At 32.0% G+C, this 18,178-nt stretch overlaps 1 protein-coding gene and 1 pseudogene across 1 annotated transcript; both read left to right on the forward strand.

Annotated features, from left to right (window-relative positions):
• The first annotated feature begins 11,195 nt into the window (after positions 1-11,195).
• On the forward strand, positions 11,196-11,801 carry LOC108905954 (reticulocyte-binding protein 2 homolog a-like). Its single transcript, XM_018709040.1, has 2 exons — positions 11,196-11,528; positions 11,661-11,801. The coding sequence occupies exons 1-2, from the start codon at positions 11,196-11,198 to the stop codon at positions 11,799-11,801; spliced, it is 474 nt and encodes a 157-aa protein (XP_018564556.1).
• A 2,412-nt stretch (positions 11,802-14,213) lies between these two features.
• LOC111691480 lies at positions 14,214-15,006 on the forward strand (annotated as a pseudogene).
• Positions 15,007-18,178: the final 3,172 nt, after the last annotated feature.

An 18,178-nucleotide genomic window follows, 5' to 3' on the forward strand; every position in this document is an offset into this window, starting at 1 on the left:
AATTTGTCGTATCAACCAGCTCTCACATGCGTACGAGGCTTTTCTTTCCGAGCATGCGCATTAGGAATTACATGGCTAATGTAAAATTTTTACTTTATTCAAATTTAGGAGTATTCTTTTATATCGTTTTTTGTATGTTTCAAGCACATTAATGTATCTGTTTTACAAAGCTCGTGTTGGTTGCTCTTAAATACTTCTAAACCCTTGTAAAAATAAATTGAAGTTGTATTTATGTACATTGTAAATAGGACACAATGGTCAGATTCTGTCTGTACAATTTCAACTATGACAATTTGTTGCCTAATAATGTGACTTCACACTAAAAGAGTCTATTGTTGATGAACAATTTACCGTGTTATCTGCTATGCCATCGGTTTAGACTTCTTTATTTTTCAAACATATTGCTCATTTCTTCAAAAGAAATTAGAAACAGGAAATTAGGTCCTCGGGACGATATTTGCTGTGTACTAACCTCATCTTGGTTAAAATTATTTCAGTTTTTGTTATCGTATTATTTGGCATAACTTTGTGTCAATTGTTTTTGAGAGATAAAAATGTAAACTTATTTATTTATTTTTTCTTTAGATTACGTCTTTTTAAAAACCACACACATGTATCAAACACGTCTATCTGCGAAATGTGATGTTCAATATGTTCAATGTATATTACAAATAATGGAAAGAAGTTAATACGCGAATAAATTCTTTCTAGAATGCAGACATTAATACTAAGATTTCTTATTAGTAACAAAGGTGTCAAATGAATGTCATGGCAAATATTTCAAATATTTGATGAAGTATATAATATAAATAGTTTTTCAAAAGCCTGCTAAAATAAAAATATATGTTTAAATCTACAAAAAATAAAAAGTTTTAGTCAGCCTATAGTTAACTACTTTTCTAATTTTTAACTATTTTTAATATTAAGAATATAAGTTTGGCTATATCAGGAGAATTATTTTAGTCCACATAATTTGCGATGAGTTTAAGTTTCAAATAAAGCTTTTATGGTTTCACAGGTTCCCTTGCATTGAGGATGTTAGAATTCTGAAGTCTGAAGTTACAGGTTACTGTGTTAAAAAGTATTAAAAATAAGAAATATTAAATTCATTTATCGAAATCACATGACTACTAGGCCAATATTTAAAATTATCTTTATTCAGAATCTTTATTCATTTATGAAAACCCCATAAATTATACATCGGTATAAAGATATTTTCCTTTTTCTTCTAGTGAGGCAAAAAATCAATATGGCATTCATAACAAAAACAAAAGTCAACACACATTTTTAGATATACATTAAGTAATACTAAAAATCTATTCCTCACATCATTATTTAATATAAGATTTTTGCTCTAAAATTTTGAAACAAGTGAAGAAATAGCAAAAAATTTTCTAAAAAAAAATCCGTGATCGCCATAAAATTCTGCATATTTCAACAAATTTAACGATTTCTGTAACTCTTAAAAAAAGAGAAATACCTGTATTGGACAATTCAAAAGTTATATGTCTCAGTTCACAAATTATAAACGTCTATTTTCTGACTAACTTTGTTAATTTAGTCTTAATAATAAAAACGTTAGCCTTGCAAATGAGAAAAATAGTCTCACCATATGTTAATTATATTCATATTTTAGACCATTTATATGTGATATGGTTACAGTAGCAACGTTTCTATTCTTAAAATGGTAATTACATCTATCTATAGGTATGTACTTTCCTGAAGTAGGTAGCTCGAAAATATCGAACACAATTTTGTGGTAAATGATTGAGATCGAGGATACGCATGGACATAATTAAAGTGTCTTACCAAAAGCGACACAGCCTGAGTGCATAAGTGGTGAATACATATGCCTATCGGTCTGTTTCTCACGGTCAATTTTTTACTGAAATACCCTGTAACGCAGGTGTTCTATTCCGATAGATATTTGACCATGCAACCGTGCAACATAAGGAAAAACTAGTTGAAACTTCATGTTGCTTATTTTATGGACATCGTAAAAGGCCAATAATTATAAATAGAAGGCGAGTAGACTTCCAACTAAAATACACTCAGAAAAGTTAACGAAACATTAGAATAGGTCAGTATCATTAGGTGACTAGATGACTACTAATTACAATGCTAGATGTTAGTAACAATTTGAGTGAATTGTATACTGTACTGTATTTATTTATTTATTTACACATGGAAGATGGTACCTTCATGATGTAATGGCTAAACAGGTAATAAAGAATCTATCTATCTATGGCAGACCAACATAACGCTAACAAATATTACAATTACAGGGGGCTAAATAATTACAAAGTTAAAGACAGTACACTAAAAAAAGTGGTAAGGAATGACAAAACGTTATACTAAATTAAGACTTGAACTAAACTAATAAAAAAAGTAAATAAAGTAAATAATTTCACCTACTGTGTTTTGTAAGAACAAATATCTACAGATCAATAAATTATTAAATACAAGAATAGCCGTTTTACAGAATGTCATGAGAGATTAAGTAGATCTATATGACTGAAGAATATATTGTATTGTTTTTGTAACAGGCAAATAGGCGAGTTATTTGAAGGGCTCTATTATATATTTGATGGTAAAATAAGGTGCATGACCGGGATGGACGTTGTTTAATATTAGTTAATTAAATTATTGAAATTATCATAATATTTTGATACGTATATATTTCATCATATGCAAATTTACTTCTCAAGGTAAGGTATTCCACAAATCAGCGCTTTTTCGAAAATCGTGTTTTACAAATTGTTCAAAATTCAATAGTCACAGTCCCAAGTTTCTATCAATAAAATATTTTTTGTACATCACCATCTATGCGACTATGAAGGTTTTTTTTTTTTCATTTGAAAGTCCGTTTTACAGATACAAATTATTTTAAATTTAAAAAAAACTTGTTTTACGACGGCCCATATCTCAAATACCATTGAACCCACAACGATGTAATCTTGTACAAAGGGTTTTCTAAAGGTGCTGATTAAGAATATCTTAGTAGTTTCTTTCTAAAAAAATTGCTAATATTTTTTTTATGAAATCGATCACCTTTTTCCATTTCAGAATCGAACGCCACTGAGTACATTGAAGTATGGTTACGTCTAAAGACTCACTTTATAGTTATATATTCACCATCAAAGTTTCAAACTATTCGGATATCAGAAGAGCGAGATATTAGGGTGGCTTCATGTCAAAGTGGGATACATTGTATATGGCCTGTTTCATAATCACTTGATTACTTTTTGACCTTTAACAAAAGGATAATTTTTTGTTCGAATATTTTTTCATTCACTTTTTAAAGTTTTTATTAAAATTTCTTAACCACATGTTTCAGTGTAATGACAGGAAAACACTTTATTATATGACAGTAAGTTTCCTTTGTAGATGTTTATCTGAGTAAAGACCTAGCCAAAAATACTAATCGTACTTAGTATATTTTCTCATGCTTCCAATAAATACATATTTATAATTATGAAGTTTCTTTCTGTGAAATTTGTTTTTATGGCTGACAAATTCTAAATTTAGTGTACGGAGCATTTGAAGTATTCTAGGAAGTACAATATAATATAATTATGAAAATCTTAAAACTTTTATTTAAAATGTCACTTTCAGTAATTAACCATTACTAATGGGAATCATACTGGGAAGTTAATCACATTCCGAAGAACTTTGTTTACTACTTATGCTTGTAAAATTCGATCCTAATAATATCATGTAACTAAGATAGGTCCAGTTAAAGCCATGACGGAATTTTCCAGTTATGTTTTTTCATAGCACATAGAAATAAATTTTCTGTTCAAAATAAAAGGTAAACAGAATTATAAAAATATGGGGATAAAGTTAGTGTACATACGCACAGTAGATACATTTTTTATCAGAAGCATTTCTAGAGATGTCTAGTAGATACAATGAAAATTGCGGTATACGGTTACGTTCTATTTATTAATTTAATGCTCTAACATATGAAAAACATTATCCAAACTGAAGTACATTTATGATTTCCACTTATTTACTATATACATGGCATACAAATTAGGTAAATTACATAAGACACGCTACCTAAATTTGAAAAAATCCTCTATATTATTGAAGTAACCGATTACGCAATTCACGAAATATAATATTAATAATATTCTTTTGTCCGATAATGTTTATTGATGGCAGTGATTAGATTTTGATTGTAGACGTTCTTTTATATATTTCGTTGGCTTTTCTAAAGAAAAAGAAAGAAAAAGACAAATGAACTTGTTTGCAATTATTTTTAGCTAGTGATATGAATTTGTGCATGTTATGCTGTGGCCTATGTGATAGTTATAGGTTTCCATTGCACTTCTTTAGCCTTAACTATGATTCTTTGACCTGCTGTCGTTCTTCTCGAGCTAGACTCTTGTTGTTCGTTCTAAGATCTCTACGGACGAAACCGCTTTTCAGACAATGGTGGTCCTCTGAGATGTTTCGTAGTGGCCTCTGTAACTGATCGCATCCAGTGCTTCCAAACGTTCCGCCGTTCTTCACTATCGACATATGTTCGAACATAACGGCGGACTTAAGGATCCGCCTTCAAAGAGCCTAACCCGACTACTTTCATTCAACAACAATGTTTATGCAATTGGTGTTAGTACGAACAAAAATATGTATTTCATTATATGTAATTCATGAAAATTCCAATCAACTTCTTTGCCTTTATATTTTGTTTGTCTTTTCAAGGCTATTTTGCTGCTCTCCACCCTGATATCCTAAATATGGCAATCAGAAGCACATGAAAACTACAAAGAAAATTTTTAAAGCACTAAGTCCAATGAACTGTATAAGACGTATGTCAAGAATTTATTATTAACCTGGTAAAGGGTTGACAGTCTTGACACTCATCGTCTCTGTCTTTCCCAGACTATACTGTACAAATGTGTACGTCCTAGATTGTCCTTAAATTTTCAACATACCTAAATTCAATATACCTCGTTTGAATTGAATACACCGCGCTAAATCTAAAATGCATATTTTATCATCATCTCCACTAATGTATCAAATCTGCAATACATAGTTATATCTTTGCTCAATTGGCTTGTTTGTTACTTCTCCTTCTAAAATCAAAACATGCTTGTTCTTTTTTTTCAGTGTTGTGTGTGTTTTTTTCTTCTTTATATAATTTTGAGATTTTTTACTTTGTTTAAATAAGTGGTTTTTACTGTTGGCAGTCGTGTATTAAAATAAATAATAAGATAATTTGGATCACCTTTTTTATATGATTCACTTTGTTAAGAAGAGTATTCTAACCCCATATACATCTCGTGAAGATAACGCGTTTTTGTGGTAGATATATTAATTTCTTTGGTTGAAGTGTCAGAATAAAAAGTTCAGTCTATTCTAAAAATTATTGCGGCAACACATCAATCATAGACGTTAGTAAAGAGTTTTCAATTGTTAATAATATAATAATAAAATAATATAATAATATAATAATATTACGGTTTATTCTAGAGCAGTTATTCTTGATACATACAGGGTGTCCCAGAATAACGTGTACAATGGAAGACCACAGATTCGTGGACTCAAAATAAGCAGATTTTGGCTAATTCACCAATATCCGAAATCACTTCGTTTGGACGCTAGATGGCCTCAAAGTTGGTAAAAATTTTTTGAATTTTGTAAATAACTCGAATACGTATTAATTGATTTTAATTATTTTTGGGGTGTGAACTTTTGCTTTCGATCTACACATTCTGGTGTTATACATAGTGTTTTTTAAAACTTACACAACTCCTACAAAATAATGACAACTATTTTTAATTTGGTAGGTAATACCATTTGGAAGTTTTTGGGACCCTTGTAAAATTTTGATTAAATAAGCTGTTTGGGTACAAAAAAATATTTTTTAAATGTCTACATTATCTTGCCACCCATATTACCAACACTTAACAAAGTGCTAGTAGGCACTGATTTTGTAGGTTGACTGTAATTTTTGCAAAACACTTTAGCCGAGTTATTGGAAGGTGTGCCGTTATTACTCTGACATGCTAACATGTGGTTTATGCATGATGGAGCTCCACCATATTTCACTGTAAATGTCCGGCAATATCTGAACCAAAGATTGTCTCGTCGATGGATAGGTAGAAGGGATAAACAATTTACCATAACAATCACTTTTACATGTCATAATTTTGCAAAATGGTTATGTGGATGTTGTTTGCCTTTCTGATACAGTGCTGCTTTGTATTTTGGTTATTAATCTTTGTTAGTGTGCTTGCTTTAGGTAGTCACATATTGTTCAATTTAGTGTAGTAATTATTTCCATGTAATTAGGTATTTGTGCCTGTTGGGAAAATAAATAAAGAAAACAAATAAATAAATAATGCTCCTGTTAACTGGTCTGTACGTTCACCAGACTTAACACTATTGTCTTTGGGGCACTCTGAAAACAACAGTGTATGCTTCCACATCTAACATTGAAGAAGAGTTGTGGAAGCATATCCAAATTACCATGTTTTAAAAAATGGCCCTCAAGAACTGCAAAGGGTGCCCTTTAACTTTTTTTGCTGAATTAACCTTTGTTGTAGAAACAACGAATGGTACTAAATTTAATAACATCAGCTTTGTTGTTTTTATCTCCAGCATTTTTTATTGTATTTGACTGTTTTTTCTAATTATCTCAATAAAATTAGGATGTTGTAAATAACTCTAATTCGTCGTGTTGTGTGTGTATCGATATCGAAAAATGGAGTAACATATGGTATATCTTATCTTAGTAAATACTCATTAAGAACTGGCAGGTACAATGACTTAAAGATCAAACTGAAATTACAATCAACCTATAAAATCAGTGCCTAATAGCACTTAGTATTGTAATATGGGTGGCAAGATAATGTAGACATTTAAAAAATATTTTTTTGTACCCAAACCGCCCATTTAATCGAAATTCTACAAGAGTCCCAAAAACTTCCAAATGGTACCACCTATCAAATTAAAAATAGTTGTCATTATTACCTAAAAGAAGAAAAAGTTATGAACGGATATTATCAGTTTTGTAGAAGTTGTAAGTTTTAAAAACACCAAATTTTTTGATCGAAAGCAAAAGTTCACACCCCAAAAATAATCAAAATCGACTAATATGTATTCAAGTTATTTACAAAATTCAAAAAATTTTGACTAACTTTGAGGCCATCTAGCGGCCAAATTAATCGATTTCGGAAATAGGTGAATTAGCCTAAATCTGCCTATCTTAAGACCACGAATCTGTGGTCTTCCATTATACACGTTATTCTGGCACACCAGGGTGATTCAGGAAGAAACGTGAACACTTTAGGTACGTATTCAGGGACCTAAAATAAACATAAAAGTTCCTATAAACATGGGTGCTATTCTCAGCTGTTACATAATATGGATAAAGAGTATTCATTTTAAGATTTTTATTAAACTATTCATAACAGGTAGGCTAGGTTCTATAGTTTTCAAAAATGCCACATTTTCACTTTTGTTTATACCTGACGGAATTGCTAAGCTCCGTCCAACATTGAATTACAGCCGAAATTCAAATTCAATTCAATGCTGTATGGAACTGTAATCTGCAGAGTAGCTGTTTCCCACAAAATCATTAATGAATACTTACAAACTTTATGTTCTTTTAGATGTCAAATATTTCTACTTTGTTATGAGAAATGTCCGGGTTCTACGCTTAATATTTTATTATGGAATTATATCTAATTTAGCTATTAAGTTGTCTCAAGATATCAAAAAAGCTGCTGTAACTGCTTATATAAATGTAATTACTATTCTAATGACTATATGATTAACTACTTTGTTGTAGTCGGCATATCGAGAATATTGTAAATAGTAATTAATTAATTATAAATTGTACTATATAAATAATTTAATATATTAAAGAAAAGTATTAGAATATATTTAATAAAGACATAAGTAATCTTTTTTAATAATGAAATATAGGAGATTCCAGAAATAAACGTAGTACCTAAGTTAAATGTTGGAGATAGTCCTACAAATGAACTTTTCTATTGAAGTACTTCTTTCAAAGTAACAGGTCATTCAATTTTTTTCTCAGAAAACAATAACTGAGAAGTGATATATTTTTTATAGACATTATACTTACCAAATCATATTTTATTTGTTCTTTATTATTAAATAACCAACTACTTATAATATTTTCGGCAAAACCAAAAAAAAACATTGAAATTTACAAAATAAAAATTTCAAAATGCACAAGTTTGGAAGACTGGCTAAATATTGGCTACATTTCGATTAAGTCAACTCATACAAAGTCTGTTCAGAAAATAACCGAATCTCATTTAGTTTTCCTGATATTGTTATTTGAGTGCAACGTGTTTAAATGTTAGTTTCGATTTTTGAAATGTGCGTTTTCTGGAATAACGATACAAAGTAAAATTTGGCTTGAAACCGAGGAAAACTTTCAACTTTTGAAACAAGCTGACGGAGATAATGCTTTGGGGTCGTACATAATGTCACAAAAGGTTTTCATGATTTAAAAGTGATCGTCAGTCAATTGACGAAGATCCTCGACCAGACCTTCGATTTCAACTGATGACTCCCGCGTTCAGAAAGTCAAAGATCTGGTACGTGTAAATCGTCTATTGATCGTCAGTGAAATTGCAGAAGGGATTAACATATCAATTGTGTCATACCTCAGAAAGAAAATCGTGTGACGATGAAACATTCATTCAAAGGATCATAACGGGAGACAAAGGATCTCCACGCCCCAAGAAAGCACGTCAGTCTCGATCCAATGTCAAAGTGATTCTCACCGTTTTTTCAACTTTAGTGGAATTATGCATTTTGAATTCTTCCCTCAAAGTGAAACAGTGAACCGTGTGTACTATCAAGGCGTTTTACAACGACTACGTGAAAAAATCGCAATAAGAGACCAGAGTTGTGACGAGACAACTCGTCAATTTTGTGCCAAAAATCATATTACTGTCCTCCCCCACCCACCTTACTCGCCAAGTCTGGCTCCTTGCAATTTTTGCTTATTTTCGAAATTAAAATCAGTGCTGAAAGCACGTCGCTTTCAGACTATTGATGACATCAAAGTAAATTCGTCACGGACTTTAAAGACCATTTCAAATAAAACTATCCAGGAGTGCTTCGGGAAATGGCAACATCGCTGGGAAAAGTGTGTGAATTGGGGAGGGTAGTGCTTTGAAGGAGACAAGGACCAGTAATGTATAAAATTAATAATAAAGTTAAAAAAATAAATTTCGGTTATTTTCTGTACAAACCTCGTATATTATATGTATGTATGTATATTAAAAGTGACAGTCCTCAACTACTGAATACTATGTAAATTCAATGTGTCAAATAAGTAGCACAAGTGTCCTAATATTAAAATTATTTGGAGTATTCTATATAATATGTAACAAGAAAAGTGGATGTCTCTGATTTCTCTTTCTATGTATCTTATTCTCGCAGTTCGCAGAAGATCAACTTTATAGTACAAGGAAAATCACATCGTATGCTATCCTAAGAAAACAATACAGCTGCAGGATCAAAACACTGGGAGCAAATACTGATTAACCGCAGATAGACCGTGTAATCTCGTAATATTTTATATAGAATCCATCCTAAGAAAACACTGGCAATGAAGAGATATGTTTATCTAATTAAAATTTGATATTAATTGTTTACTATTAGTCCACCGCATCCTGTTTATCCTGATATTACACGGGCCGACTAGGGTCCACTCTGATATCCCTTTAGGCAAAATCTACGAAGGACTAATAACGTTGTGTGTTTGCTCTATAACTTTATTGTGATATCTGCAAGGCATTGTACAGGGAGGTATAAGTAGAAAATACAAATAATATGACAAATTCATTATGATGCACAACTTACAGCTTAACTAAAACTGTTGATTTCAAATAATAATCTTAGATGTACAGGGACACCAATTTTGGGTGAAATTGCAGTGCATGGGGGTAAACGGTGATATACAGGGTGATTCAAAACTTATCCGAAAAAAATTTTTGAATGTACAGATAACTTATACAAATACAATTTTGTAAAAATAATGGGCAGTTCGAAAATGATATTTAAAAATGTACTGCACAGCACTGAAAACTGTCCACCGTAAAACTTGACTGCGCAAGGCAAAGCATACAAAATTGAAAAAATTTCTTTCCTAAGGAAAGAAATAAATAAAATTTTATAACACCTATTTTATATCAAATTGCTTTTGTCGCTATTATTATTATTAATTAATAAAATTAATTTGAGGTTTGAATTAATAAATTGATTGAAGAATCAAGTGCGTCTCTATCAGAACAAGAAACGACAATGGAACCAGGACCAATAACAGGAAGAGGAAGAAAATCGGAGCAATACAGAATATGTTAGACGATATGATGAAAACCATACAAGAAGATAGAAAGAGACAAGAGGAAGATAGAAAAAGACAAGAGGAAGATAGAAAAGACAAGAGGAAGATAGAAAAAGGCAAGAGGAGGATAGAAGAAGACCAGAGGAAACAATAAAACAAGGTAGAAAAGAAGATTTACAAAAATTAGAAGAAGGAAGAAAAGAAGATTTACAAAGATTAGANGTACAGATAACTTATACAAATACAATTTTGTAAAAATAATGGGCAGTTCGAAAATGATATTTAAAAATGTACTGCACAGCACTGAAAACTGTCCACCGTAAAACTTGACTGCGCAAGGCAAAGCATACAAAATTGAAAAAATTTCTTTCCTAAGGAAAGAAATAAATAAAATTTTATAACACCTATTTTATATCAAATTGCTTTTGTCGCTATTATTATTATTAATTAATAAAATTAATTTGAGGTTTGAATTAATAAATTGATTGAAGAATCAAGTGCGTCTCTATCAGAACAAGAAACGACAATGGAACCAGGACTAATAACAGGAAGAGGAAGAAAATCGGCAATACAGAATATGTTAGAAGATATGATGAAAACCATACAAGAAGATAGAAAGAGACAAGATGAAGATAGAAAAAGACAAGAGGAAGATAGAAAAAGATAAGAGGAAGATAGAAAAAGGCAAGAGGAGGATAGAAGAAGACCAGGGGAAACAATAAAAAAAGGTAGAAAAGAAGATTTACAAAAATTAGAAGAAGGAAGAAAAGAAGATTTACAAAAATTAGAAGAAGGAAGAAAATAAGATTTAAAAAGATTTGAACAAGGAAGAAAAGAAGATATGGAAACAATGGTAAAAGTAATTAAACAAAAAGTACAAGCCATCAAGGAAGAAATTCGACGGGAAACACAAACATGGAAACAAGATTTAAAAGAAGATATGGAAAAGACAGAACAGGAGATAGCAATGGTAGCGAATAAAACGATGGAAATAGAAGAAACAATAAAGAAACAGGAAGATGAAGTGAGAACTATTGGAAGAAATGTTTCGAATAATACTTACAACATTAAACAGGTGAAACGACAGGTGGAAGATAGAGTAAGTGGGAACAGAAACGAGATGGAATTGGAAAGAAGAAGAACAAAAGAACAAATAGAAGAACTCCAAAAAGAAGTTGACAGAGTAAGAGAATTGAAAGGACGAGAAGGAGATTTGGTTACAAGATGGATTTGACAAGGAGACAGAAAAATACATAAATTTACAGGGAACATAAACAAGTTACACCCAATGGTATTTATAAAATCTATTAACCAGAGAATTAAAGAAATAGAAGAAGGAAGATTAGATGAAGATACTAAACTGGAGAGAATAAAGGAAATTATGAGAGAAAACTTGGAAGCAGAAGCACTGATATGGTTCAATGGCATAGAAAATGATGTTCAAGATTACGAATAATTAAGAAATCGATTCCTACAACATTTTTGGGGTGACAATGCACAGTTAATGGTAAGAGAAAGGTTATATTTTGAAAAGTTTAATCCACACATATCCAACAGTCTCATTAATTATGCACTTAGACTATACTCGCTAGCTCAGTACTTAATACCCAAAATAAGTGAACAAGATTTAGTATTGTATATTTCCCGACAGTTCAAAAAAGAAGTAGCAGAAATCATCGCAATGCAAGACATAAAAATAATGGAGCATATGTATAACTATTTGACTAGAGTAGAAAGAAATATGCCTAGTAATTATCAAAATTCCAGTAACATGAATTGTAACAATTTTCAAAATTCAAGTAACCATCAGGGAAACAGTTTCAGAAATTTTACAAAACAAAATGATAGAAATCAAAACAATTTTAATAATAATAGAAACTACAATAATTTTCGGCAATTAATCACTACAATCAAAATAATGACTGAAATAATGAATGAATGAAATTTAATAATAATTTTCGGAATAATAATAATAATTTCACCAATCGATATAACAATACTAACAATTTACAATACAATACAACGTACTCAAAATGCTCATGTTAACAATAATAGAAATTTTAACAATTATAATAATGATTTCAACCATGGTTTTCGACAAAATGAATACAACAATACACGGCGCAATCAATATCAATCATCGAGAGGGGAAGAAGTTGTACAGCCTCGAAGGCAAGTTAATTTTCAGAGACGACGAAGTCCTAGCAGATCAGAAGAACGAGCTGAAATGCCCAGAAATGAAGATGGTAGGTTTGAAACACCGAGATCCAGATCTTTAGACAGGGAATCAGTAAGACAAAATACAAACGATCTTCAAAATTTTCAGTAAAATGCAAGCCAGACAAAATAATTAAATTATATAAGTGTAATTATATTCATCCCCGAGAATTTATAACATTAGATGAAAACGTAATAATAAATCAAAATAATAATTTAATTTATGTAAATTCGAAATTTCAAAATACCAATTTAAATATACTACTTGATACAGGTTCTGAAGCGTCATTAATAAGTCAAAACATAGTAGAAAAATTTCAAAATTTGAATCAACACATAATTAAAGTAAATAAATTAACATTAGTAGGTCCAAATAACAAAAAACTGTATGATGTTAACAAATTGCTAAATATTAATTTAGAATTAAATAATCAGAAAATAGTATTTCAACTTTTAATAGTACCTAACCTGACCATGGACATTGTCTTAGGATCAGATTATTTAAACAAATACAAAGCCAAATTAGATTATGAAAATAGAAAGGTGTGCATAAATGATATATGGGTAGATTTCAAAGAAATAAGTGAAGTTATAAATATGAATGATAGTGAACAAGGAATGATTGTAAAGGAAAAAGATAGGGCAAAGTTAGACAACCAACAGTGCACCAAAACAGTTATACAAACATATCACTATAAAAAAGCAAAATATTTTGGCGCTTACACAAACACGAATTCATAATCATAACAATATTTACCTTTATATACAGGGTGTTTATTAAGTACTTGTACAAACGTTAAAGGGTGAACTAATTTTAAGATAAAAAGTTTCTATGAATTCTAAAATCGTTCTCGAAAAAATAATGATATTTTCAATATTATAATACCAAGCAGAATTTAATAATTTAGAATAACTCTATCATCCGTTAAAATACATAATTCAACGAAACAGAAATTCAATAAAATATTACGTACTCGATCTGAATTCAATGAATTATTTTTTACTATCAATATAAAGTGTATATTTAACCTTCTTGGGGTTACTAACAATTTTTTCTACATTTCAAAAGACTGAAAAAACGAAATCGCTAGAACTGCACCTTGTCATTAAAATTTAAATTTTTGTTTTACAACCTTGCCGACTTCTGTCAATAATATCACGTGTTTTCAAAACTGCACCGCAAGATTTTATTTTGGCTAAAAATATACGCTTTTGACCTTACGCTCACGCTTCCCTCCCCTGGAGCGACTTCTGGCTATAGTGCTACGTGTAAGTCAGTTTGTAAGGAGGGTTATTATATAAAAAATTTCACTGCACCGTATCATTTTTATTTTCGTAGCCAGACGTTATACTATAGTATGTTGTTTTCTTCGTATTCATCTAATTTCTAATTAAAAAATCTAATCAGTCTTATGAGCTAGAATTATTGTATGTCTTAATTTTATGGATAATAAATATACAATTGTTAGCTACTATTGTTATATATAACTCAATTTAATTGGGAGTTTTACATTAACAGCAGGTTTATACTAGGTGGCGCAAAAGTCATCACCCTATTGGAAGATGCTATAATTTTTGCAAATGGCGGTAAATATCAGTTCAGCTTTGACATTTGTGAAGTAAACAGACACAAAATGCATGTCAATAAGACATGAATCGCTATACGCCTCAAGAACGCGGAATAATTGTTTCGATTTTTTTGCGTAATAATTCGTCGGTGGTGTTGGCGCAGCGTGAATTTAGACGTAGATTTTTCGGTCGTCTGACACCAACTGGGCAAACACTACGGCGTTTATCTGCTCGCCTAGAAGAGTATGGGACAACATGAGATGCTGTCAGGTCTGGGCGGCCCCAGATCAGCCGTTCTGCTGAAAATATTGCGGCTGTAGCTGAAGATGTCACAGAGGACCCCGGAGTATCGACCAAACGGCGTGCCACGCAATTGGGCATAAATCGGGGTCTTTACAGAGAATTTTGGTGAAAGACTTGAAGATGTTCCCTCACAAAGTGCAGACAGTGCACCAGCTGCTAGCCGTTGACCGCCAATAGCGCGTGTAACCTACGCTCAAGCCATCCTGAATCTCGACCACGAAGAAGACAATTTTCCATCGAAAATCATCATGAGCGAGGCCCATTTCCATCTCTATGGATACGTGAATAAGCAGAATTATCGCTTCTGGGGCAGCGAAATTCCGCGTATAACACACGAAGAGCCATTGCACCCGCTTAAAGTTACTGTATGGTGTGGTGTTTACGCTGGAGGCGCCATCGGGCCTTATTTTTTCGAAAACGCCGCGGGCCAAACGACTACTGTCAACAGCGAGTGCTACAGAGCCATGCTCAACGACTTTCTCCTACCTCAACTGGACGAATTGGAACTGGAGTGTGGTTCCAACAGGATGGAGCAACGGCGCATACTGCACGATCCACAACTGAAATTCTAGACTTCTTTTTGTGGGGTTTCTTGAAGTCACGAGTCTATGTCAACAAGCCTCAGACTCTTGAAGTCATCAAAGAGAATATCCGTCAAGAATGCGGGAACCTATTGCCGGAAGTTCTGGCAAGAGTGATGGAAAATGCCATAAATCGGGCACGTATGGTCATCAATCCTGGCGGCGGCAACTTGGCCGATAACATTTTTTCTACTTAATCAAATAAACACAATCCAAAAGTAAAACTGAAAGTTTTTCATTTATTAAAAAAATTACAGTCAAAGAACATCGGGTGACAACTTTTGCGCCACCTTTTATAATACCGATTTTTCCAAGTACTACGGTGATAAAAAATGATATGTTACATATTCTGCAATATCCTCTTTAAATCAAATTATATCCCAATCGAAGTAGATAAAAGAAAATAATGGGTAGCAGATAAAATAAAACGAAAATAGGACCCTGGGTAAACCATTATTTGGCAGATTATCGGTCCAATTTGAATATAATACAGTCTATATCCCACTGACTTAATGTTCCAGTAACAATTATATTTATTACCGGATACCTGATAATCCAAAACGGCCGTTTCAAAACTCGTAAAAAACGTATTTGTTTAACCAACGGTAACAGACCCCTTATTTTTATGGCTACAATAACTGGGGGTTTAAAAACGGCTTGGCGGCATATATAGGTATAAATCGGGAATTTATTGAGCCGTTATATATATTTTTTATTAAAAAAGTTCAAATTTAAACAAAGGCAATATCTATAGGTAATGTTGGAACAGTCATATTTTCAAAATAATATATTTGTTTAATTCTAGCACATTATATATATATTATAGCTGTTTAACATTTTTTAAATGTTTGGTTTCCGACGTAATATAGAAAGCATATAAATGAATTATAAGGCATGCTACCACTTCTGTGATAAGATGCATGGAATGTGAAACTACCCCATAGGCAGTCGTTGCATCAGTAATACTAATCTGCTTATGGCCTAGTATCGCTCAGATACATTTGTTTATTATAACGAGCGTTCAAATAAAAACGTGGTCAAGTTGGTTCTGAAAATTTGGACGTAGGGCGTAGCGTATAGCAAATGAACTTAAACGTCATCTGTCAAAGCGCTATATCGCCGCTATCAATTTGAATATTTTCGTTTTAAAAAGCGTTTAAAATGGTGTTTTCTCAAGAACAAAAAGTGTTTATCATAGAGTCCTACTTTAGAAATGGACGCAAGATTGATGGAATATGGAAGTATTCTATTGAGGAATGTTTCATAGAATTTCAAAATCAATTTCCCGGCGTTGTTGAGTACAAAATTTTTCAAAGTGCAGTTCAGCGTTGTGTTAATGTTTTTCGTGAAACGGGCAGTGTAACAAGAAAAGAAGGAAGCGGCCGACCTAAAAAGCGGACTGAAGAATTAAAAGAAAATGTCCAACAAATAATGGAAAATGCGCCAAGAACTTCTGTACGTGTTTTATCACAAATGGTGGGAGTATCAGTCGGTACCTGCCACACAGTGTTAAAAAAAGATTTGCGTTTGTTCTCCTATCGTTTAACTTGTCAGCAAGAACTTCATGAAGTTGATTTTCCGCGACGGGCTGTATTTTGTGAATGGTTTTTAAACAACTACGGTGAACTTCATAATATCACCTTTTTTTCTGATGAAGCCTGGTTTCATTTAAGTGGTTACGTAAACTCACAGAATATGAGAATGTGGTCTTCTGAAAAACCAGATAACTTTTTTGTCGAGGGCCCTCTACACGCTCAAAAAATTGGAGTTTGGTGTGCTCTCAATCGAAGGAGGATTTATGGACCTATTTTTTTTAATGGTACTCTTACTGCGCAAAGGTATAGAGAAGAAATTATCGCTCCTTTTGTTAACCAGCTGGAAGAAAACGAAATTACAAACTTTTACTTTCAACAAGATGGCGCAAGGGCACATACGGCAGGCGAGACGATGAATATGTTGAGGGAAGTTTTCCAAAATCGACTAATAAGTCTCAATGCTGAACATGAATTTCCACCGAGGTCATGTGATATTACGCCGTGTGATTTCTTTTTGTGGCCTTACCTTAAAAACACTATTTTTGAACTGCCTATTCCTGATTTAAACCATCTGCAGGCTCGACTTATAGACAAGATTCGTGAAATTAACAATACCCCGAGCATCTTAGAAAATGTCTTTAATTCTTTGAGGAACAGGTGTGAAAAGTGCTTGGAACAAGGAGGGGGACACTTTCAGCAGCTGCTTTAATTTATTGTTATAACAAGGAGGGGGACACTTTCCGCAGCTCCTTTAATTGTTTGTTATTGTTATCACGATTATTCTTTAAAATAAAGTTATATAGTCATTAACGTTATTGAAACTGACAGCTGCTATACAGCTCGTTGAGAAATGAGGTTAAGTTGGTCGCTATAAGCTACTCCCTACGTCCAATGTGTCAGAGCCAACTTCGACCACCTTTTTATTTGAACGCTAGTTACAAACAAAATTATTCTCTTATAAAAACTAATAATTTGAATTTCTCTAGCATTTGCTGTGGTGCGGTGGTGTTACATACTATTTGAAAGTTAAAAAGCCAGACAGTCTCCTTTAATTTTACTGTATGTTAAACAGGAACATTAACTTACTACACCACATTTAAAATAAAGAACATATTAATTTAGGAATAAGAATATTTCGAAATTCTATTATCAATACACAGCTCCGCAAAAAAAGAAACTAGAATTGTTAATTATAAAGTTAAAGATATCAATGAAGTTAAAGACGAAAAAACACTGCAGCAGTTTTACCTATACAACAGTGCGTATTTCATTTTAAGCAATAATACCTAAAATTGAATAAAATAAGAGTAAGGAAATTAATTGGGAATATCAGCAACTTTTATCATTATTTAAAAATAAATAAGTACTTTTAGAATCAAACTTAGTTATAATCATCAAGACTAATATCATGTAAATGATGTATTATCGTGACAAAAATATAGAAAAATTTCGATACATCTCACCGGTAAGTGTTTCTGATAGAAATATTGGTCTAATTCCAACTGAAACCTTAAATGAAAACTGATAGTGGGAACCATCTTCAAGTACCTCACATAAATTTTATTCAACTCGTACATGATTATCTAGAGAAATTTGCTCCATCAGTAAAAATAATCAGCAACAGTAGT

Source organism: Anoplophora glabripennis, unplaced genomic scaffold, assembly GCF_000390285.2.
Source record: "Anoplophora glabripennis isolate ALB-LARVAE unplaced genomic scaffold, Agla_2.0 scaffold177, whole genome shotgun sequence".
Lineage (NCBI taxonomy): Eukaryota > Metazoa > Arthropoda > Insecta > Coleoptera > Cerambycidae > Anoplophora > Anoplophora glabripennis.